The sequence below is a fragment of the Emys orbicularis genome, chromosome 25 (assembly GCF_028017835.1).
Source record: "Emys orbicularis isolate rEmyOrb1 chromosome 25, rEmyOrb1.hap1, whole genome shotgun sequence".
In the NCBI taxonomy this organism is placed as follows: Eukaryota; Metazoa; Chordata; order Testudines; family Emydidae; genus Emys; species Emys orbicularis.
The window spans coordinates 14,332,734-14,355,545 of NC_088707.1; the positions used below are offsets into that span (position 1 = coordinate 14,332,734).

The 22,812-nt window shown below is 51.3% G+C and overlaps 1 protein-coding gene across 1 annotated transcript in view; it reads left to right on the forward strand.

Annotated features, from left to right (window-relative positions):
• The first annotated feature begins 1,361 nt into the window (after positions 1–1,361).
• The window catches only part of NMT1 (N-myristoyltransferase 1), a 38,634-nt gene continuing 17,183 nt past the window's right edge, over positions 1,362–22,812 (forward strand). Inside the window, exons 1-3 of the mRNA XM_065422646.1 lie at positions 1,362–1,503; positions 19,842–19,950; positions 22,005–22,146. Of these exons, the coding sequence (XP_065278718.1) occupies positions 1,376–1,503; positions 19,842–19,950; positions 22,005–22,146 (379 nt within the window). The 5' untranslated portion in view covers positions 1,362–1,375. The remainder of the gene's footprint in view (positions 1,504–19,841; positions 19,951–22,004; positions 22,147–22,812) is intronic.

The window sequence follows — 22,812 nt, forward strand, 5'->3', positions numbered from 1 at the left end:
TTCTGCCTCTGAATAGGTCCCCTCAACAATTGAAAACCTGAAGTAGGAGATTGAAAACCTTCTCAGATGGGTTGAGGGTGAGATAGTTCTGATACTAATCCAATACCTTACCTCCTGCTAACTGCGGCAAGCAGTCTTAGTCTGATAGTCCATCTTTTACTATGCCAGTTTAAATAATTTGTCCAACTAGTCTAGTGTCCAGTTGGCAATTCCTGATGCTTTTGAGAAAGGTGAACCATCTCCCCTCCCGTAACGTACTTCCCCATTCATTGCACAGCATCCTGAGGTTCTTTATAGAACTCATGAAAAACAGGATCCTGTCTGAAAAGTTTAAGAAGGTCCTGTGCAATGCAGTACATGGTGGTGGGACTGGGTTTCCTTCTTGACCATTGAGACCTCCCATAATCCACCTGGCCTACTGCACATGAGCTATGCCCAGCTCATGAGACAGCTCATGGTGTCCGACACCATCAGGTGGTCCAGAGACATCTACACGGAACACATCACGGGACACCGCCAGTACCAGGTTGAGTAACCAAGAACGCTGACCAGGGAAATAACCCACTTCCTTCCCTGATGAACCGAGGGACATACTTATTCTCTACACCACTGCTGACTTGGACTCTTAATACATTCCATGGGTGGCGTATCTGAGCCCACTTATTCACTGACGCTTTAAAAACTTCCACACCCCAATCTGGATCTGTGCTGGTTATGTGATATGTATGTACCTCGTGAACCTTGTAACCCATACTTGCAACCCCTCATAACCCAAGCGGGTGGCGTATCTGAGCCCACTTATTCACTGACGCTTTAAAAACTTCCACACCCCAATCTGGATCTGTGCTGGTTATGTGATATGTATGTACCTCGTGAACCTTGTAACCCATACTTGCAACCCCCCATAACCCAAGCCCAACATAACCAGCACAGATCCAGATGTACAGTACCTTCCCTCTTAACTTGTGTAAATTTGATTTTAAACATTAACTTCTGTTCCCCTCCGAGACTCTGAGATCCAGTCACCTGTGTCTAAGCCTTCATAGTTCTAAGGCTCATTATTGGTCAAAAATTGATAGCTTCTGCACATAGCAGCCAAGGTCAATATAAGGTCACAATTCCTAGCCCCTCGGTTCAATAAGGGTCTCCTAAAAGAATACTACACATCCCAGCATGCCCCGGTCATGAACAGGTTTATCTACCACGGCAGCTTCCTCCCAAAGGATTATGGGAATTGTAGTCGCTTTCGCTTTAACAGGCTCTTCCGAGTTCATCTCATTGCAGACTACAAATTCCAGCATGCTCCACGCGGCGCCGCCCAATCGTGGCTCGCCTAGCTGTGGGGGCGCGGCAGCCGGCGAGGCCCTGTTTCAAGATGGCGGACGACAGTGAGACAGCAGTGAAGCGGCCGCCGTCGAGGCCCCAGCGATCGTCCGGGGAGGAGAATGATCACGAGCACTGCAGCGATTGCGAGAACGAGGAAGAGCACAGCTACAACCGGGGGTAAGAGGGGCCCCGGGCCCCACAGAGCGGAGCCGGCCCGTCCCATTGAGAGAGGCTGCAGCCGGGAAGTGCGCCTAACTCCGCCACGCGCGCGTCCTGATTGGCTGCAGGATGGTATTCCACTCTGTGAATGGCCAACTTCTTTGCCAGTCAAAAGGGGAGGGGCCCATGGGCTGCAGCAGCATGTGTCGCAAGCTAAGCAGGGTCAGGCCTTAGCAGGGCGTGGATGGGAGACTTCCCCTGGGCAGCCTCCAAGGAGTAGTGCCGCGTGGACCCGGAGTGGGAGTCATCTGTGGGTAGGGAGCTGCTGGTGATGTTTGGGTACTGCCACCATTAGCTATGGTGCCTGGGAGGGCACAGGAAAGGGAGGCTGAGCAGTCAGGGTCATTGATGATCCTGTGGTGCTTTGCACCAGAGTTAAACCTAGGGCTCTGGCCAGGTTTCAGCTGGGGTAAGTTCATTTGCGCCCCCCCCGAATTCACCTGCAGTTTCTATCTGAGGTTTTAACTCTCAAACTGCTGCCATGTTTGCTGTGTACTGTTGTAGCTTCAGTGGTGGCTGCATCTCACTGGTGGGTGAAGTGACTCCTGTGCCCAGCTAGCATATCATGTAGTACATATTATGTAAATATAAGTGAAAGGTTCCACATAAATATGACTTGCATCTAATATAACTTGCCAGGTGCTTTGCATTCTGCATGCTGGAAGGTGTTAAAGAACAAATTCAAATATGATGTATTACTGTAAAGTGGTTACAGTGTAAAACAGAAGTTTTGTAAACAGTGAGAAATCAAAAGGATCAGGGGTTTTGCAAAATATGTATGTGTCATGGGGCAGCAAAACTGTCAGTGCTGTAAGAACATAGGGCACCTACAGCAAGAAAAGAGGTGATGGATCTATGCTCCGGACAAGACTCTTGTTGTAGGTGGATCCTGTCTTTGCAGTAGAGCAGGATGTTCCCAAACTGAGTAACTCTATATTGCTTACCTGGCAGCAATCTTCAGAGGCGTTCCTTCCTACTGCCCCAAACTGGCGAAGGTACTTATTATCCACACAGAGACTGACTCCTCAGTGTCCCTTTCCTGACATACCGGCTCCTCCGCTCTCCATGTTAGCAAGCATGTAGCACACCCCTTGGCTCTGTAGATAGAGTAGGAATACTTCATCAAAGTTTCATTCGGAGGTTTTATTCTCATACTTGGGCTGTTAACTAACCTCAGTGTAAGAAAGGCAGTATCTTTGGGACCTGTATTTGAAACTTTATTTTTTTAGGCACTGTGCACACTGTGAGAGGAATTGTAGTACTTACGGTCATGGATTCAACAGGATTTTAGCGTGGTTTTCCTGATTAGTGTGAGCCAGGATTTTTTCCCCCTGTGAAGTATGATGCTGACTAACTCCTTGGGCCTTGTTTAGTCACATAGATCAGGGAAACAAGGCCAGACTTGTACTACACCAGCTGTGTCTAAACACAGTTGTAGATAGCATGCTTCTGACTCCAGATGTGAGGGCCTCATTTTGCTATTCTTGTCTAATCTATTGGGGGTTTTGTAATGACCTGGTTTTTTATGGAATATTTATGCTGGAGATTTTATCCTACCCAACCTGTCTTTGCTATTTTGGTACCTAAATAACAGCTTGAGGAAGCTGGTTCATGGATAGAATCATTCTGTTTTGCTGTTTCACATAGTGGATCTGGTTTTGACAGTTCTAGTGTGAAATGCAATTGTAGTGTCCCAGGTATAAGGCTGCTTATGGCACCCATGTTAGGGCTCTGTTCTCCACCATCTTCTTATTGCTGCCTACGGTAGGATACAGAACACTTCTGTGATGTGGGTAGCTTAAAGGAGAGACACCCCCCCCCACTCCCCCATTAAACCCACTGTGCGTGCATTTTCATTTACACACTGGAGCTGATAGTCACATGTATGATCACATTTTTCCAGAGGTTCCTGGCTTGTGCCGTGCAAATCTGAGCTTCAGTTGAGCGACTTTCTATGTTTTTTTATATCCTTGACCCCATTCGGTGTACTCTGAGATTTAGAGACCATCAGCTGAAGAGCAGTCTCTCTTTGTCAGCAGCTTTTATTAGGCAATATCACTTGTGAAGAAACCAAAGTTAATAAAAGACCAGACTGGAAATATTGAAGAAGCTTTCTTGTGTCGACACAGCCTTGCTGTAATATTTCATTTGCCTCATGGGTGGGGCACTGCATCTTAATTTAATAGGGTTAGCTTTGCTGTGGGCTTGGAAGCTGTAATTTCCTTCTCTGACATGATTTGGTTTGTAAGACCAGATCCAAGCAGAGATGAGAAGCAGGGCTTGATCACGACTGCTGACTCTGCTTTGTGCTTTCTAATGATATTTCCCAGTCAAACGGAGTTTTAAACTCCCAGGCCATGTATTCATTAGGGAAGAAAGTCTATTTTTAACCTATTTTAGCATCCTAGTGTGGACAAGGCAAGTTATAGTTTAAACCCTAACATGGGGAAGCTATAATTACCTTGTCTTCACTAGAACTAGCACATGACAATTAACAGATGAAGTCCTGGTCTACACCTAAAACTCAAGTCAACCTAGCTACATCGCTCAGGGCTGTGAAAAATTTTGCACCCCGATTGCCATAGTTAGCTCACCCTGACCCCTGAGGTAGACGTCGCTAGGTGGACAGAAGGATTCTTCGGTTGATGTAGCTATCGGCTCTCGGACCAGTGGATTAACGACATTGACGGCCAAACCCATCCATCGATGTAAAACGTGTCTACGTTACAGCCTAACGTTACATAGCCTAACAAATGTCAAACGTTTGCAGTGTGGAATAGATATCAGGGGGTGTCCAGGCTAGATTTCGCAAAGGTGTTTGGAAAGTTTAAAACTCCTTTTGAGTGGCAATGAAGTTAGAAAGCGGAGTCCATAGTGTGGAAGAAAACAAGTCCTCCCTCTGCGTTTGTTAGCAGCAAGTCAGAGACAGTTTATTATGAACAATTGCAAGGGAAGACTGCGGTCAGATAAGGGGTCCCCCTGACCTTAGGCAGATCTTCCCCCTACAAGCAGTATAAGACAAGTATTTATACCTTCCCGTTACACAAACTCCCTCCAGACACTACCTTATCTCAAGGTTTCTGCTTAAATCAGCATTCCATCCTTATCAATGAAAAGCGAGGCGAGAAGCGAGGCGAAAAACAGCATCTTTTACAACTCTCGCGTTGTTAGGGTTAGGGCTACCTTTCACTCTATCCTTAAATTGACTAAGACATTTACCCTGCTTTAATTCTGCTTCCACAATAGATATACTGATATTGAATACGTGCCTTGAAGACTCACCCAAACACTTTTCCCCCACAATCAAAGGACTCTGAAAGAGAAAAGACCAAAGAGGAAGAAAATGAACAATTCTGGAACCCCATCTGAGCGGTTTCCTTTTTGGTGATTTCTCATGCTCGTATTAGACTAACATGCACACAATTCATTTATCTAGTTACTCGAGCTGTCCACAGTTCATGCGATCAAACAACAAATTGGGGTGGGGAGAAGCATTTTGAAATTCAGCCTTAATATACCACCTGTTAAGCAACTGTTTGCTAAATGGACTTGCAAAACGATTCGGGGAGTTCTCTCTCCCCTCAGTGCCCTATTCCCTGTCAAAGGGCCTTTGTGTTTTTGTTACAAGACTGAAAAAATCCAGGTCTAACTTTATTATTAGCAATAGTGCTGACTGTTTGGTTTTTTAAGGGTAGGAAGGAGAGGAACTGAGGCATCTCTGATTTGCTGGAGTATCAGTGCTGTAAAATATCAACTGAGCCTGTTTCAAAGAGTCTGTGATAAGGTTGAACGGTTTCCTTTTCTAGAGAGTGAGTCTAATTTAATCTTTCCTCTGATCACTGTTTAGTTTAAAACAAAATGTGTTCATAGAAAGAAAACAAGTCCTATTCTTGATTGTGCTCTCATCTGTAGGAAGCCTGTAAACTGTTGTAGCCTTGGTCCATGGCACAGCGTCCTCCCCCACCACTGTTGTGCTGTGTGCCAGTTGACTGCCACTCTCCACACCTGAGATGGCTGCATTTCGGTGGTGTCTCTTATCAGTATAGGTCAAGAAGTATTTGGACATTGTTTGGGTGTAGAGTGGTCCAGAAGTGGAGATTGTAGCAGGAAACACAATGGTGATGTTCCCTTCTAGAGACCTTGGGTTCACACTTGACATGGGTCACATGGTGCCCTCCCGAGTGGGCATCAGTGCACAATGTACAATCACCGCAGGCGGCAGCACAATGGGCCGCTGTTGTGGGCGTGAAAAGCAGGGACGTTGCTGTGCTGGCTGTGGGGAAGGGGAAGCTTTACACTACTCCCTTGTGCTGTCTGTACAGGCAGGACCACAACTGCACCATGAAGGGACGTGTTCTGTAAATCCCCCATCAGAGGAACTCCATGGAGTTTAGTTTCTAAATGGTATAGAGCAGTCTATCTCAACCTTTTCGATACCAGAGACGTGCTTGCTGCCTTCCTAAACGGTGTCAGGGAGATCTCAGGGCCCGGCCTGGTATAGAGCACAATAGCACTTAATGCTGTATTTAAGTTCTTGTGCTTTCTGCCCCACAACATGTAATTCACCATCTGGACAGCCTTTTAAAAATATCATTCAGCCTTCCTTCTCCCAGGCCTCTGGATTCTAATGAGATTACCTGTGTAAGTATCGGGCCTGATTAGTAGTGGGTTTGCCAGAAAGATTTTCAGGCATCTAAATATGGGACAGAAAATGATCTCACTGACTGACGTTTGGGATCTTTTTGACCAGGGAGCTCAGCTCTGCAGGGGGGAGTTTATGTAGGTCCTTCAGTCTGGTATGTGAGCATCTACAACTACATTTCCAGCTTTCGGGGGGCTGGGGGGCGTTGGAGGAGAACTGAAAGGATTTGGTGCCATTTTCTTTCCTTTAGTCTCTGAATTTTTTCTCTCTCACTTTTTGAGTAACAAAACTCCTGCGACTTTCGGTTTGCATTTCAGGTTATGGTCAGAAAAGGGACTATAAAAAATACCTCCTTGTTACCCAGTGTCTCTCTTCCATCTGTGTCTGAGTCACACCTGATGCCTTAACTGATGCAAAGTGTTTCTCCTGGTAGGAGCTGATAAAATCAAGGGAGAACAAGCTGGAGTCTGCTTTGCTTCATCAGAAGTGTCAGCTGAGCTCTGACTGATTCTGAGGCAGCCAGGACTCCGCGAACCCAGGTTGAGTTGGCAGTGCTGGCAGTTTGAAAGATTCTGTCCCCACCACACGCTCTTGAAAACGAAGGGTGTTGGATCTGAAGTCGCACAGGGAATAGAATCATAGAATATCAGGGTTGGAAGGGACCTCAGGAGGTATCTAGTCCAACCCCCTGCTCAAAGCAGGACCTAATCCCAACTAAATCATCCCAGCCAGGGCTTTGTCAAGCCTGACCTTAAAAACTTCTCATGATGTTACTGTCCTGACTTTATAACCAGGGATTTCGGTGCTTGTGTGTTTCTAGATTTTTGGCTACGTTTGACATTTCAGTCAGTTTTCAGTTAAGGTTGATTATGCTCTTTGCAGTGAATGCCTCCACATCCAGGTAAAACCTAGCCTGGGACCTGCCTGGATAGTTCACTTAAATATTATACCCTGCTTTGTTTGAATGTCCGTTCCAAGGTGGAGATTTCAGCTCCTTTCCCCGTCCCTGCAATGCGCCCGAGATGCTATCCATCGCAAACAGCGGGAGGGAGGGAGGGGTGAGCCAGCTCTTTCACCATACAACCTTTGCTGCACTTCCCGTTGCCTACAACATGCAGTAACCAGATTCATTTCCAGGCAGAGAGCTTAAAAGCCTGGATGGGTGTGAATTCAATTCATTGGGAGGAGCGGTGGCTTCTGCTGAGATCCTCTGGGCAATTTGGAAAGTTACGAGAAATGTCCTGCAGGAACATGATAACAATGTGCTTCCCACCCACCCCGTCTGGCAGAGTCTCAGGGTTTCAAGGATGATTCGAGGAAATGGAACCCTGTGAGCATTGTTGGGAAGATCCCATTGCTTCAGACAGAAACTCAATAAGGGCAGATTTGCGCCGTGGCCAAGCCAGTACTATTCTAGCCCATTGGAGTGGGTTCAGGGAGCTCTCGAGAAGCTGCAGGGGTACTGTGGTACCATAGGAAAGCAGGCACTCTTTGCGCTGTTAAACCAGCGACCGCCAGCTGCATTGGCACTGAAATGGCCTTTGGCACCAGTCCGCTGCCTGGAGCTAGTCTGAGTGTGGGCATGAAGGGCCTTGTCCGTGTGCGTGGCGAGCACATGGGTCTGAAGATGTTAAATGTCGCTCGTGTAGACAAGGCCGAAGTTTGTTCTCCAGCACCCAAGTGGAGAAAGAAGAGCCTTGAGGTTTTACATAGCAAGGGAAAGAGAGAGTAAATTCTGAGACAGATCAGGATTCCTATGTGATAGTCCTGCTTCCCCTTGGCCTACGAGCCCTGTCTCTCTTGGTCAGTTTTGCCCTTAATTACCGAGGCTGCAGTGTGAAGGTCTCGAAGGTCCCATCTGCCACGTAGGGCGATTACCCTTTGAACACCAGTGCAGACATTTCTGTCGTCCAGGAGCGTGCGTTGCTCCATAGTGCAGGTAGCCTCCCTGGGCCACAGGAAGTAGCCGCCTAGAAATGGCAGGTCTCTAGTTAGTCTCCCTCGGTGTCTTCCATATCGCAGCTGCTCCATTTGCAGATCAGGACAGGATTCTTTTAACTGCTTCCCCTCAAAAACCCAGCCTGGCAGCCGGAAAATCAAGCTGTTTTGTTTCTGCTTCATACGTCTCTGCCAGCCACCACCAGCAATAGGCACTGCAGAGTCCGCACTCACCCAGTAGTTCGATTCATGAGACAAACTGGAGCTCAGCCTGCTCTTCCGCGCAGGCGCTGATGGGAAACCAGCAGAGATGCACACCGAGTAGGTCTGGGCAGGAGCAAGGCGCTGCGTTAGAGGCGCTGGGGTAGAAGATCACTCTGAGGCTTGATCGACATGGTATCGGCCCTCAGTGGTGTGAAGAATCCAACCCCTGAGCACAATAGCTATGCTGGCCTCACCCCCGGCATAGATGCAGCAAAGTGAATGGAAGAATGTCCCTGTCACTTGAGGAGGTGATGTTCCTACACAGACAGAAAAAGCCCTTTGTCGCTGTACTACGCTACAGAGTTACGTCTGTGTAATACAGCGCCTCAGCTGTGTGCCTGGAGTCCCCGTAGCACAGACACGGTCCAAGACATCCATAGTAACTGTGGGTGAATCAAGTGAACTTTACTGGTCCTGCACTATATAGCAGAAAGGCGACTCCTTACTGCTCTGTTTGAAGGTGCGTTCAAACATCCTTTGGGGCAAATACACCGAGGCCTGTGACCAGTTCTGTCATTTGAATTCTCTGTGGGCAGGTTGGGGGGAAATTCACTGCGTACATTTTAAAATAACTTTATTTTTAGTCGGGCATAACCTGCAGCTGTGCCCCTCTCTGGCTGGGATCTTGGCTTGCACAGCAAGCAGAGATGTGCTGACTGGGTAGGAGAGCTCCAAGGAATATTTGAACTGCTGTAGGAAGTGGCGTTGATTACTTTCCTCTTAGTCAGCACCGCGGTACTGCCCCAGAACACCGTGTGGGTCCTGTGTTTCTGGAGGTGCCATCTTGCAGATGAGACCTATACTACACAGCATTTATAGGTCCAAAGTGTCTCACCAGTGAGGCAGGTGAACTACATTCCCATTGTACCGATGGCGAAACTGAGGCACATGGAGGTGAAGTGACTTGCCCAAGGTCACCCAGCAAGCACTGGCAGAGCTCAGGACTTTGGCTTTTCAGTCCCCTCTTTAAACCTCCAGATCAAAACACCCCTGAACCTGGGCTCCTCTCACTGGTCGTTATTAAAGGTACCAATGAATAATTTTTGCAGGAATTGGGCATGTTCCCCCTATGTCTTGGCAAACTCACAGTGCTCTCGTTCTGTCTCCTCTAAATGCTGCTGTGTTGCCTGGACGGTTTTAAGCTATTAAGTGCGGTTCCACTTTGCGAAGTGACCGTACAAATGGTCTGGTGGGTGGGGCCCACTTTTTGTCTGAATGATTTCTGCATAAAATGTGCTGTTTGCAAAGGAAACGATGCCCCCTCACACCCACTCTTGGCCTAGCAACCTGCTTTCAAACCTGCCGAGCCGTTCAGAAAAGAAATTACAAAGAGCCTCCAGCTTGGGCTTTGAGAGCCTATCGGGAGCAGAGATCCTCCAGGCCAAGTTAGTGTAACTGAGTAGGAATCTTTCCCAGGCAAATGCCATCAACGTCTGCAGACTCCAGGCTTTTATTAGGGAGTTGCTTTTTGGCTGTGAAGACATGGCCCAGACGCGCACTGATGCAGCACTGTCTTCCCAAGGCTGCAGGGCTCCAGTGCAGCTGCTGCTGCTCGGAGACTTGCCCAGCTGCAGTAGTGACAGCTGATTAGTCTGGTCAGGTTTCACTGCTGCTATTGGAAACCCTGTGGGCAGCAGTGAAACCAAGAAGAGTTGGGTCAGTTTCACTCGGGAGAGAGTCTGAATACAGCTGGGTGCTGTATTTACTTGTGTACTTTCAACCCACTCTCCTCTTTTAAAATGTAACTTACTGCATCTCTCCAGCTTTCATTAACCCTTCTCCTGCATGGCTTCCAGTGGGTCTCGGCCAGTCTTGCGTTCCTTTCCCTCCGGGCTCTGCCCTGCTCCGTTCACTTGTCTCTGCTCCTCGGTTAACCCCAGTCCTGCGCTGAGCTGCTTACAGGTAGAGCTGCATGCCTGCACAGCCCTGGTGTTGTCAGTGGGCCCGTGGGGGGGCAGGCGTCTATCTGTGTGGTGCGGAATCACAGTCTTAGCCTGACAGCAGTGATCGCTCTAAGTTCAGGGACTCAGTGAGCATCCACAAGGGTGCTATCAAATGATGGAGTCAGTTTCTCCATCTTTCCCACCTCAGCCACCACTCAGCTCTTTACCCATGCACAGAACTAATAGCCAGAGGCCTGAAGGGAGCTGCGGTCTCAGGAGCAATGCACAGGGCAGAAGCCAGGCTCTTGAAAGGAAGGATGGCTGCGTGGTTCGGCACTAGCCTGGGTCTCAAAAGACCTGGGTTCAGTTTCTGCTCTGCCACAGACTCCCTGCGTGACCTTGGGCAGACAGTCAGTCTCTCTGCTTTACAATAGGGACAGTAGCACTGCACTACCCCCAGGCGTGTGAGGGACTCCCAAGTCTATGGCAGTGGGAGCAGGAGAAGTATCTTAGGGTATGTCTACACTACGAAATTAGGTCGAATTTATAGAAGCCGGTTTTATAGAAATCGGTTGTATACAGCCGATTGTGTGTGTCCCCACATAAAATGCTCTAAGTGCTCTAGTCGGCGGACCGCGTCCACAGTACCGAGGCTAGCGTCGACTTCCGGAGCATTGCACTATGGGTAGCTATCCCACAGTTCCCGCAGTCTCCGCCGCCCATTGGAATTCTGAGTTGAGATCCCCATGCCTGAATGATGCAAAACAGTGTTGCGGGGGGTTCTGGGTACATGTCGTCAGGCCCCTCCCCCTCCGTCAGAGCAACGGCAGACAATAGATTCGCGCCTTTTTACCTGGGTTACCTGTGCAGACATCATACCACGGCAAGCATGGAGCCCGCTCAGCTCAGCTCATCGTCACCATATGTCATCTGGGTACCGGCAGACGTGGGACTGCATTGCTACATAGCAGCAGCAGCTAACTGCCTTTTGGCGGTAGACGGTGCAGCATGACTGCCTTCATCGGCGATCTGGGTGCTGACAGCCGTGGGGCTGGCAGCCGTAGGGCTGCATTGCACCAGCTCCTTGCCTTTTGCCTTTTGGCAGTAGATGGTTTATTACGACTGGTATCCGTCGTCATCGTACTGCAGTGGCTGTCGATCATGGGCACCTGGGCAGACATGCTCAGTCCTATCGAACTGTCTTGACGATGATGGCTATCAGTCGTAGTATGCTATTTTCTGCCAAGCGCCCAGTATTTTCTGCTAAGCACGCAGAAGAGGCCGAGGGCGATCTGGGGGCTGGCAGACGTGGGGCTGGCAGACGTGGGGCTGCATTGCTACACAGCAGCAGCCCCTTGCCTTTTGGCAGTATATAGTATATTACGACTGGTATCCATCGTCGTCTTACTGCAGTGGCTATCAGTCTTAGTACACTAACTGCCAAGCGCCCAGTATTTGCTGCCAAGCACCCAGAAGATGCCGAGGGCTATCAGTCATGCTGCACCATCGTCTGCCAGCTTAAGATGTAAAAAATAGATTTGTTCTGTATTCATTTGCTTCCCCCTCCCTCCGTGAAATCAACGGCCTGCTAAACCCAGGGTTTTGAGTTCAATCTTTGGGGGGGGGCATTCTGTGTGACAGTTGTTTGTGTTTCTCCCTGATGCACAGCCACCTTTGTTGATTTTAATTCCCCCTGTACGCCATGTCGTCACTCGCCCCTCCCTCCCTCCCTCCCTCCTTCCCCTGGTCCGTCAGATACTAGTTTCGCGCCTGTTTTCAGACCAGACGCCATAGCTAGCACTGGGATCATGGAGCCTGCTCAGATCACCGCAGCAATTATGAGCACTAGGAACACCACGCGCATTGTCCTGGAGAATATGCAGAGCCAGAACATGCCAAAGCAAAACCAGCCGAGGAGGTGATTGCAGCGCGGCGACAAGAGTGATGATGAAATTGACATGGACATAGACCTCTCACAAGGCACAGGCCCCAGCAATGTGGAAATCATGGTGTTACTGGGGCAGGTTCATGCCGTGGAACGCCGATTCTGGGCCCGGGAAACAAGCACAGACTGGTGGGACCGCATCGTGCTGCAGGTGTGGGACGATTCCCAGTGGCTGCGAAACTTTCGCATGCGTAAGGGCACTTTCATGGAACTTTGTGACTTGCTTTCCCCTGCCCTGAAGCGCCAGAATACCAGGATGAGAGCAGCCCTCACAGTTGAGAAGCGAGTGGCGATAGCCCTGTGGAAGCTTGCAACGCCAGACAGCTACCGGTCAGTCGGTAATCAATTTGGAGTGGGCAAATCTACTGTGGGGGCTGCTGTGATCCAAGTTGCCAGGGCAATGAAAGACCTGGTGATATCAAGGGTAGTGACTCTGGGAAACGTGCATGCCATAGTGGATGGCTTTGCTGCAATGGGATTCCCAAACTGTGGTGGGGCCATAGACGGAACCCATATCCCTATCTTGGCACCGGAGCACCAAGCCACCGAGTACATAAACCGCAAGGGGTACTTTTCAATGCTGCTGCAAGCCCTGGTGGATCACAAGGGACGTTTCACCAACATCAACGTGGGATGGCCGGGAAAGGTACATGATGCTCGCGTCTTCAGGCACTCTGCTCTGTTTCGAAAGCTGGAGGAAGGGACTTTCTTCCCGGACCAGAAAATAACCGTTGGGGATGTTGAAATGCCTATCGTGATCCTTGGGGACCCAGCCTACCCCTTAATGCCATGGCTCATGAAGCCGTACACAGGCAGCCTGGACAGGAGTCAGGACCTGTTCAACTACAGGCTGAGCAAGTGCCGAATGGTGGTGGAATGTGCATTTGGACGTTTAAAAGCACGCTGGCGCAGCTTACTGACTCGCTCAGACCTCAGCGAAAAGAATATCCCCATTGTTATTGCTGCTTGCTGTGCGCTCCACAATATCTGTGAGAGTAAGGGGGAGACATTTATGGCGGGGTGGGAGGTTGAGGCAAATCGCCTGGCCGCTGATTACGTGCAGCCAGACACCAGGGCGGTTAGAGGAGCACAGCAGGGCGCGGTGCGCATCAGAGAAGCTTTGAAAACGAGTTTTGTGACTGGCCAGGCTACGGTGTGAAACTTCTGTTTGTTTCTCCTTGATGAACCCTCCGCCCCCACCCGGTTCACTCTACTTCCCTGTAAGCCAACCACCCCACCCTCCCCTCCCCTCCCCCCTTCGAGCACCATTTGCAGAGGCAATAAAGTCATTGTTACTTCACATTCATGCATTCTTTATTAATTCATCACACAACTAGGGGGATAATTGCAAAGGTAGCCCGGGATGGGTGGGGGAGGAGGGAAGGAAAAGGACACACTGCAGTTTAAAACTTTAACTCTTATTGAAGGCCAGCCTTCTGATGCTAGGGCAATCATCTGGGGTGGAGTAACTGGGTGGCCGGAGGCCCCCCCCACCGTGTTCTTGGGCGTCTGGGTGAGGAGGCTATGGAACTTGGGGAGGAGGGCTGTTGGTTACACAGGGGCTGTAGCGGCGGTCTCTGCTCCTGCTGCCTTTCCTGCAGCTCAACCATACGCTGGAGCATATCAGTTTGATGCTCCAGCAGCCGGAGCATCGACTCTTGCCTTCTGTGTGCAAGCTGATGCCACCTATCATCTTCAGCCCGCCACTTGCTCTGTTCATCCCGCGATTCAGCCCGCCACCTCTCCTCTCGTTCATATTGTGCTTTTCTGTTGTCAGTCATTGACTGCCTCCACGCATTCTGCTGTGCTCTGTCAGCGTGGGAGGACATCTGGAGCTCCATGAACATATCCACCCGCGTCCTCCGTTTTCTCTTTCTAATCTTCACTAGCCTCTGTGAAGGAGAAACATTTGCAGCTGGTGGAGGAGAAGGGAGAGGTGGTTAAAAAAGACACATTTTAGAGAACAATGGGTACACTCTTTCACGTTAAATTTTGCTGTTCACATTACACAGCACATGTGCTTTCGTTACAAGGTCGCATTTTTCCTCTTATATTGAGGGCCTGCCGGTTTGGTGTGAGAGATCACTCATGCAGTGCCAGGCCACAGATTTCGGCTTGCAGGCAGCCATGGTAAGCCACAGTCTTTGGGCTTTTTTAACCTTCTTAACATGTGGGAATGGTTTCAAACAGTAGCGCTCTCATTTCCCATACCAAGCACCCGTTGGGTTGGCCATTTAAAATGGGTTTGCAATGTAAAAGGAGGGGCTGCGGTTTCCGGGTTAACATGCAGCACAAACCCAACTAACTCCCCTCCCCCCCCACACCCAATTCTCTGGGATGATCACTTCACCCCCTCCCCCCCACCGCGTGGCTAACAGCGGGGAATATTTCTGTTCAGCAGAGCAGGAAGGGGCACCTCTGAATGTCCCCTTAATAAAATCCCCCCCATTTCAACCAGGTGACCGTGAATGATATCACACTCCTGAGGATAAGAAAGAGCGATAAGGAATGGATGTTGTCTGCATGCCAGCAAACACCGGGACCATACGCTGCCATGTTTTGTTATGCAATGATTCCAGACTACGTGCTACTGGCCTGGCGTGGTAAAGTGTCCTGCCATGGCGGACGGGATAAGGCAGCCCTCCCCAGAAACCTTTTGCAAAGGCTTTGGGAGTACATGAAGGAGAGTTTTCTGGAGATGTCCCTGGAGGATTTCCGCTCCATCCCCATACACGTTAACAGACTTTTCCAGTAGCTGTACTGGCCGCGATTGCCAGGGCAAATTAATCATTAATCATTAAACATGCTTGCTTTTAAACCATGTGTAATATTTCCAAAGGTACACTCACCAGAGGTCCCCTGTGTGCCCTCAGGGGATGGGAGCACGCCTTGGGTGAGTTCGGGGGTTACTGGTTCCAGGTCCAGGGTGATAAACCTATCCTGGCTGTTGGGGAAACCGGTTTCTCCGCTTCCTTGCTGCTGTGAGCTATCTACATTATCTCCATCCTCATCTTCCTCGTACCCCGAACCCGCTTCCCTGTGTGTTTCTTCAGTGAGGGAGTCATAGCACACGGTTGGGGTAGTGGTGGCTGCACCCCCTAGAATGGCATGCAGCTCCGCGTAGAAGCGGCATGTTTGCGGCTCTGCCCCGGACCTTCCGTTTGCTTCTCTGGCTTTGTGGTAGGCTTGCCGTAGCTCCTTAATTTTCACGCGGCACTGCTGTGCGTCCCTGTTATGGCCTCTGTCCTTCATGGCCTTGGAGACCTTTTCTAATATTTTGCCATTTCGTTTACTGCTACGGAGTTCAGCCAGCACTGATTCATCTCCCCATATGGCGAGCAGATCCCGTACCTCCCGTTCTGTCCATGCTGGAGCTCTTTTGCGATCCTGGGACTCCATCACGGTTACCTGTGCTGGTGAGCTCTGCCTGGTCACCTGTGCTCTCCACGCTGAGCAAACAGGAAATGAAATTCAAACGTTCGCGGGGCTTTTCCTGTCTACCTGGTCAGTGCATCTGAGTTGAGAGTGCTGTCCAGAGCGGTCACAATGAAGCACTGTGGGATAGCTCCCGGAGGCCAATAACGTCGAATTCCGTCCACACTACCCCAATTCCGACCCGCTAAGGCCGATTTTATCGCTAATCCCCTCGTCGGAGGTGGAGTAAAGAAACCGGTTTAAAGGGCCCTTTAAGTCGAAAGAAAGGGCTTCGTCGTGTGAACGTGTCCAGGCTTAATTCGATTTAACGCTGCTAAAGTCGACCTAAACTCGTAGTGTAGAACAGGCCTTAGATAGCTGCGTGTGGCAGCCCAGCGGCTGTGAGGATGCTGTGCCATCCTTGGTAGCTGCTGGCTGGTAGCCCACCTGCCCTCTCTCCCTACAGGCAGGGAAGAGGAGGACAGGAAAAGGAGCCCACTCCTTGGCCCCAGAGCCCCCTGATTGCTGGGAGGGTGGTGGGGGCCTCTGCTGATCATCATCTTCCCTCCGTCCCCGATTTTCATTCTGCTGGCCCAGTGAATAGCTCCAGTGCCACCTGCCGCTGTTTCACTTCCTGGCTGAGCAAAGCCAGGTGCGATGCTCTGATGGGGTCTGTCTCTTGAACACTGTATCTGATCAATTCCAAAGTGTCGGGAATGTTCTAGGCACCAGGGGGCAAAACCCTATTGATTTTGATGCATATCCAAAAATGGGGGACCCGTGAAGCCCCTGGCGTCTGATTAGTAGACCAAGCAGCTTCACCCAACTCTGGAGCTGACTATAAATCAAAGACTGGTTGATGGCAGCCATTAACACCTTCCAGCGTAACACCACCCCCATCTCAGCTCTGCCTTTCCTCCCAGTAGAGTTAAAATATTGACACCCTGAATGACTCAGGGCTTATCTCCATATGGAGTTATTCAGGAACAGCTATTCCTGACCAGCTTCCTGTGGTGGACACTCTAACCTGGTTAGTTTAACCCTGCAGAGTGCCCCTGGAATGGGAGGGGAGAATGGCCTGGCACACAGACCCCCTGGCATTGGGAAAACGGGTGAAGCACAGCCCCTGGCATGCGGGGAGAACAGAGGATCCTGCTATGGGGGGGAAGGAGGGATGGGAGGTACCTGGAGCCTCTGAAATGGGGGGGACACAGAGCCCCTGTTGTGGAGGTCGGGCGGAGGTGCAGGGAGTCCCTGGTGGCACGCAGGGGGCGTGTGGAGGGATGCCAGGAGCCCTGGTGAGGGCAGTGAGTTTGGCTACAGCAGCTGGGAAGTGTTTAAATTCTAGTTTTTACCCTGGCTGGTGAGCTTAGTTCTTCAGCTAGAAAGTGCCGGTACGTTATCCAGGCCCTGATATTATGTTGCTGGTTGTTCTTCGTTAATTCTGCATTCCCGTGATTGGCAGCGTAACCCTCAGATACACGTACGGTGTCCGACTCTGCTGAGCGTCTGGGGCTCCTGCGGCAGACGGGGGAGCTGAGGGCAGCTCGTAGTTCGCAGAACTAGGCCCTGAAGTTGTGGCCCCTTAGACAGGACTGTGACTTGTAACAAAATCTCTCCTTGTGCAGGTCTTGCCCAGTGCAGATAATAGCCAGTTTGTGAGTGTGACACCCAAAGAAATGCTCTGTGGTCTGCAAACCAACTGGCCCGTGAGCTCGGCAGGGGCCTCTCTGGTCTGGGTGCGGTTCTGGGGCTGGAGGGTGGAGGGCTGCTGGCTGAGTGTGCGGACGAGGTGCCTCTTCTCCCCACTTGCTGCAAAACATCCCCCTTCTAGCTTCCTCCAGGGTCTCCTGCTGCTCGCTCTGAGCGTGGCTGGCTGGGCCTGTGCTGCTCGAATTCTGGCACCTGGCCCGCCTAGCAGTGCTATGTGATTGGTTATATTGTGTCTTAGCTTCCGAAGGCAGGTCAGTTGCCAGGGGCTGGGCCGGCTGGTTCCACAGGGACAGTAAAGCATTTCAAGAGGAGCCATTGGACATGTCACCTGACTTGTGAGGAGCAAAAGACTTCTTGTTCTCCCCTCGCCTGATGTGAAGGGCCCTACCAAATTCACGGTCATTATGATCAAGTTCATGGTCCTAGGATTTTGAAAATCATTAATTTCATGATTTCAGATATTTAAATCTGAATTTTGAGAGTGTTGTAACTGTAGGAGTCCTGACCCAAAAGGGGGTGGGGGGTTGGGGGTCACAAGGTTACTGTAAGAGGGTCGTGGTATTGCCATCCTTATTTCTGTGCTGCGAGCGGCGGCTGCTGGCCGGGAGCCCAGCTCTGAAGGCAGAGCCGCCACCAGCAGCGCAGAAGTAAGGGTGGCATGGGATGGTATTGTCACCCTTATTTCTGCGCTGCTGCTGGCAGGGCGCTGCTTTCAGAACTGGGCGCCCAGTTAGCAGCCGCCGCTCTCTGGCCACCCAGTTCTCAAGGCAGCACAGAAGTAAGGGTGGCAATACCCCCCCCCCACACACACACACACAATATCCTTGCTACCCCCCCCCCCCGTGACCTCCTTTTGGGTCAGGACCCCCACTTTGAGAAACGCTGGTCTGCCCTGTGAAATCTGTATAGTACAGGGTAAAAGCACGCAAAAGACCAGATTTCATGGTCCGTGACACATTTTTCATGGCCATGAATTTGGTAGGGCCCATCTCATGTGCCTCCTGTAGACCTCGTGTTCAAGGTCCCTTTGGTAGAACGTCCTCCTGTCCCAGGAGTGCTAACCTCCTGTGTGGCCTCCCTGACTGCCCTCCCGCTGCTCAGCTCCCGGGGCGTCGGGATGTTTTGGGGAAGGGCTAGTGATCTGCCTCCAAGGGTTACTGCAGAAAGGTGTGACTCTCTAATTGGCTACTCCATTCACTGCCCCTTTCCTCCGACCCTGCCTAGTCAGTGTTACACATGCTCTGCACAGGGCGGGACGTCTTTCCTTCTCTTCTACATTTTGCCCTTTGTGTTTTGTTCAGATCCTGCAGGTTAGTCCCTGTGGTTTTGAGGAGCAGCTGAGGGTTAATGTGGTTTTCAGGTGCAGTTGCTGAAGGTCGTGGGTTCGAGTCTCGCGCAATCTCGCTGAAAGGCCAGCTCCAGTTTACCCAGCTGTAAAATGGGCACCTGATCCTTCAGGTCAGGGCACTCAAAGGCCCTCGGACGTGATGCTGGCCACTCCCTTGGGTACTGTTGGCTATGAAACTGAGGTGCTTTAGCCACATCAGCCCGATGAGCCATTGGCTTGGCGAGCTCTGAGGTTTAAGGAGGGGTGTGGTGATTGGCTTGTGTCTCAGGGTTCTTCGTTACCAGCATTCCCTGTGCCACTTGTCTCCCGGGCACCTACTGATTGCTCTGTGACTGGGTGGGGATGTCTCTGAACCCTCCACAGAAGCTGTGCCGCTGGTGTGGATGTACCAATACAGAGTATGAGCCAGCTCCATTAACTTCCCCAAATTGGTAAGATAAAGCAAGAAGAACAGAAAATTCCCTATGTGGGGGGGCAGTTCACAGATTGTCTCCGCTAAGTTAGCGTACGTTTCGGGCTCTGAACCCCAACCCCCGCCAATACAGCGGTGCTCCTCGGGGGCCAGGTAGATTGTACAGCCCAGGAGCGAGCATGGCAGAGCCGAGGGCAGAGCATCCCCCGGAGAGGCAGCTCCCAGAGGAGTCTAGCTGAATCCAGAGTCCGAGCAGCCTCAGGAAACGCCGTGATACCGTCCTCTTTGCTGACGCTTTCCCCTCATAACTGGAACAATGTTCACAGCGTCAGCCATTCCCGCCCCTGTACCCCACGGAGCACTGTCCCTTTCCCAGAGAGGGAGGGGAGCCCCAGCCTCTGTCCCCCCAGGGACTCCCTCTCGCCTGTCTGGGTTAGGCAGAAGGTGCTCAGATCCTGCAGCGGTACCAGCCTGAAGAAGGATGAATCGTTTTAACCTTCCTTTATTGGAGGCTTTATCCGAGAGGTGTTGTTGCTAAGAAATGGGCTTGAAACTAGCCCATGAAATGCTCTCTTGGCTGCATTCCTTGTTTGCGGATTATTCAGGCTCCTGGAGCAGGTGTGATGCATCTTCGGGTCTGACTTAGAACAGGGAGCCCTTTATTTTCTCTATAGAGCTGCACAGACTGCATAAATGTCCTCAGGAAAAGCTCCAATGATGCTTACTTTGTTCCCTAGTGGCTTAAGTCCAGTGGATGACAGTGGAGCCAAAAAGAAGAAAAAGAAACAGAAACGGAAGAAAGAGAAAGGAGAACAACTTGATACGGCTCAGGATCAGCCCGTAAAGGTAAACTGCCCCCTGACCATCGGGCTGGTGGCTCGCTCCCCCAGATGAGAGCCTGCCCTTTGGAGAGAGAATATATCCCGCGTGTGTGCGTCTCGCCAACGTGACTCATGGGTGGGGAAAGCGGCTACCGATGCTGAGACTTGCCCTTGGCATTCTGTTACTCAGAGCTCTAAGATTTAGGGCCCTCTCCGAGCCTGGATCCATGTGCCAGAACTCCCACTGATGCTAGCAGATGTTTGTGGGCAGATCTAGGCCTGGACACGACCCTTTGCTAGGAAATCCAAGCTAGCGCCGGTGCTGTAGTTAGCATGCCCAGACTGGCGCTTGTGGCAAGTCAGCTACTGCCTTGCTGTGAGGTGGCCAGGAGAGGCTCGCTGCTCTCTGCGCCAGCCAGACCCTTCCACCACCTGCCAGTGTCCCTCCCTTGCCCGCACTGGAGACAGGGCCAGTATTTTCTGCTTTTTGGACAACATCTGATCCTGATTTGCTCCATTCCGGGGGCTTCAAACTGTCTGCACCCCAAAGCAGTGAACTCCAGTCCCACAATCAAATTAAATTGCAGCAAGGGAGATTTAGGTTGGACATTAGGAAAAAGTTCCTAACTGTCAGGGTGGTCAAGCACTGGAATAAACTGCCTAGGGAGGTGGTGGAATCTCCATCATTGGAGATTTTTAAGAGCAGGTTAGACAAACACCTGTCAGGGCGGGTCTAGATAATCCTTAGTCCTGCCTTGAGTGCAGGGGACTGGCCTAGAGACCTCTCGAGGTCCCTTCCAGTTCTGTGATTCTATGATTCTAATCCTTTGGGTCCCCCCTGGGTGCGTGGAGTGTGGCGGGGGGGTGCGGGTGACGAGGGTGCTGCTGGCTATGGGGCAGTGGAGTGTGGCGGGGGGGTGCGGGTGACGAGGGTGCTGCTGGCTATGGGGCAGTGGAGTGTGGCGGGGGGGGGTGCGGGTGACGAGGGTGCTGCTGGCTATGGGGCAGTAGGAGTGGCTGCTGCTGGCTGGGCTGCTCTCTCCCTCCCCTGGGCCTGCACTGTGCTCTGCTCCAGCTCCTCGTGAGGAGCTGGAGAAGCAGCAGGGGCTGTGTGTTTAAGGCAGCCGACTCCTCGCCACCTTTAAGCAGCGCTTCTCGGCAGCAGCACTGGATGGGGGGGCAACTGGGGGCGGGGTAGGTGGCTGGGGAGGGGAAGGGGGAGAAACTGCCATAAGACACACTGTGGCCCAGTGTGTAGGGCACTGGACTGGGGCTCTGGGAAACCCGGGTTCTGTTCCCGGCTCTGTCACTGACTGTGGGCAAGTAACAGCCCCTCTGGGGGTCCTTTGGTCTTTGGATGGTAAATTCCGGTTCTGTGTGTGGACAGCTCTGAGCACAATGGACTCCTGATCTCAGTTGGAGCCTCTGGGCACTATCCTAATACAAATGCTGCCTCACTAGAGAGGAGGAGGTGGGGGGGCTGGGCAGGGCAAGCTGAGGAGAGAGAGGACCATGCTGCTGCGCTCATTTCCCTTGGCTCTAATGGCCATGGTGTTTTGCTGCTGTTTGCATCACCTAGCAGCCCAGCTGGCGGCTGCGATTCCCAGTTTGCAAAGCCCTGGCTTAATATGAGGTGAAAGATGGGGCCAAAGCGGATCTCGCCATGACCGCCGAGTGTTGGGATGGGTCTGCTGGCCGCTCTTCTAGCCCAAAGGGAGGCCTGGAGGATGGCTCACTTCCCTTGTCCTGCTGGCCCCTGGGCTCCCCTGCCTGCACTTTACGGTTTCTTAATACAGACGTGCCTTGGACGCAGCTAACGGCCTGGAGATGGGGGTGCATGTTGATGTCATTCCACAGAGCATTGTGGGAGAGACACGAGCAGGACGGGCAATGATCTCTTTTGTGCTCCCTGCACCTCCCCACCCACAGGCTCCGCCCTCATTCAAATGCCCGGAGCAAGTCCAGGCACAGGTGGGAGGACCTGCCTTGTCTGTTTTAGACTCAAGCTCCAGGAGCCGACAGAGTCTGGTAGCGTGGCTCACTGGTCTGTCGTCTTGTGTCCCTTTCTTCGCTACTCAGGTGAAACTGCCAGCCGAGAGGATCCAGGAGATTCAGAAAGCCATTGAATTGTTCTCTGTAGGTCAGGGACCTGCCAAGACTATGGAGGAGGCCAGCAAGCGCAGCTACCAGTTCTGGGACACACAGCCAGTACCCAAACTAGGTATGTACCTTATGGGCATCCTTCCTATGCTTGTGTGTCCTGGATCCCTTCACCCCGACCATGGCTGTGTCACTGTGTCCTGGGTGGTGGTAAACCCCAAACTTCTGCATCCGGCGTCTGCCTAGCCCAGCCGGGCCTGAAGCAGGTTTTTGGTTGGTCACTATTTATCATTCTCTTTGTATCTTGATACTCATCTGTCCCTCATCACTAAATGGATTCTATCCTCCCAGCACCCAGGTGAGATAGGGAAACCGTACCCGTGTCTTACAGATGGGAGAAACTGAGACGCGGGAAGACTAAAGGACTGGCCCAAGGTCACACTGGGAGTCCATGGCAGAGTCAGGAATTGAACCCAGGTGTTCTGAGTCCCATTCTAGTGCCTGATCCACTAGACTGTTTCCTTCCATTGTTTTTCCACTATTGTCATGGTGCAAATAGGTGACTAAGACTTGTGCCAGGGCCAGTCCATTATCATAACTGACTTGTAAGGCTCTCTGTCAAGATTCTCTTTTTGGACCCATCACCTTAGTATTTGGGCTGGCCTAGATGGGTTTCCTTCATTTTGTTATTCTTCCATAATAATACCACCACGCAGCACATCCCAAGCACAGTAAGGCTGTCAGGGATATCCAATATTTGAAACATAAATTGCCAAGATCCCAAAGG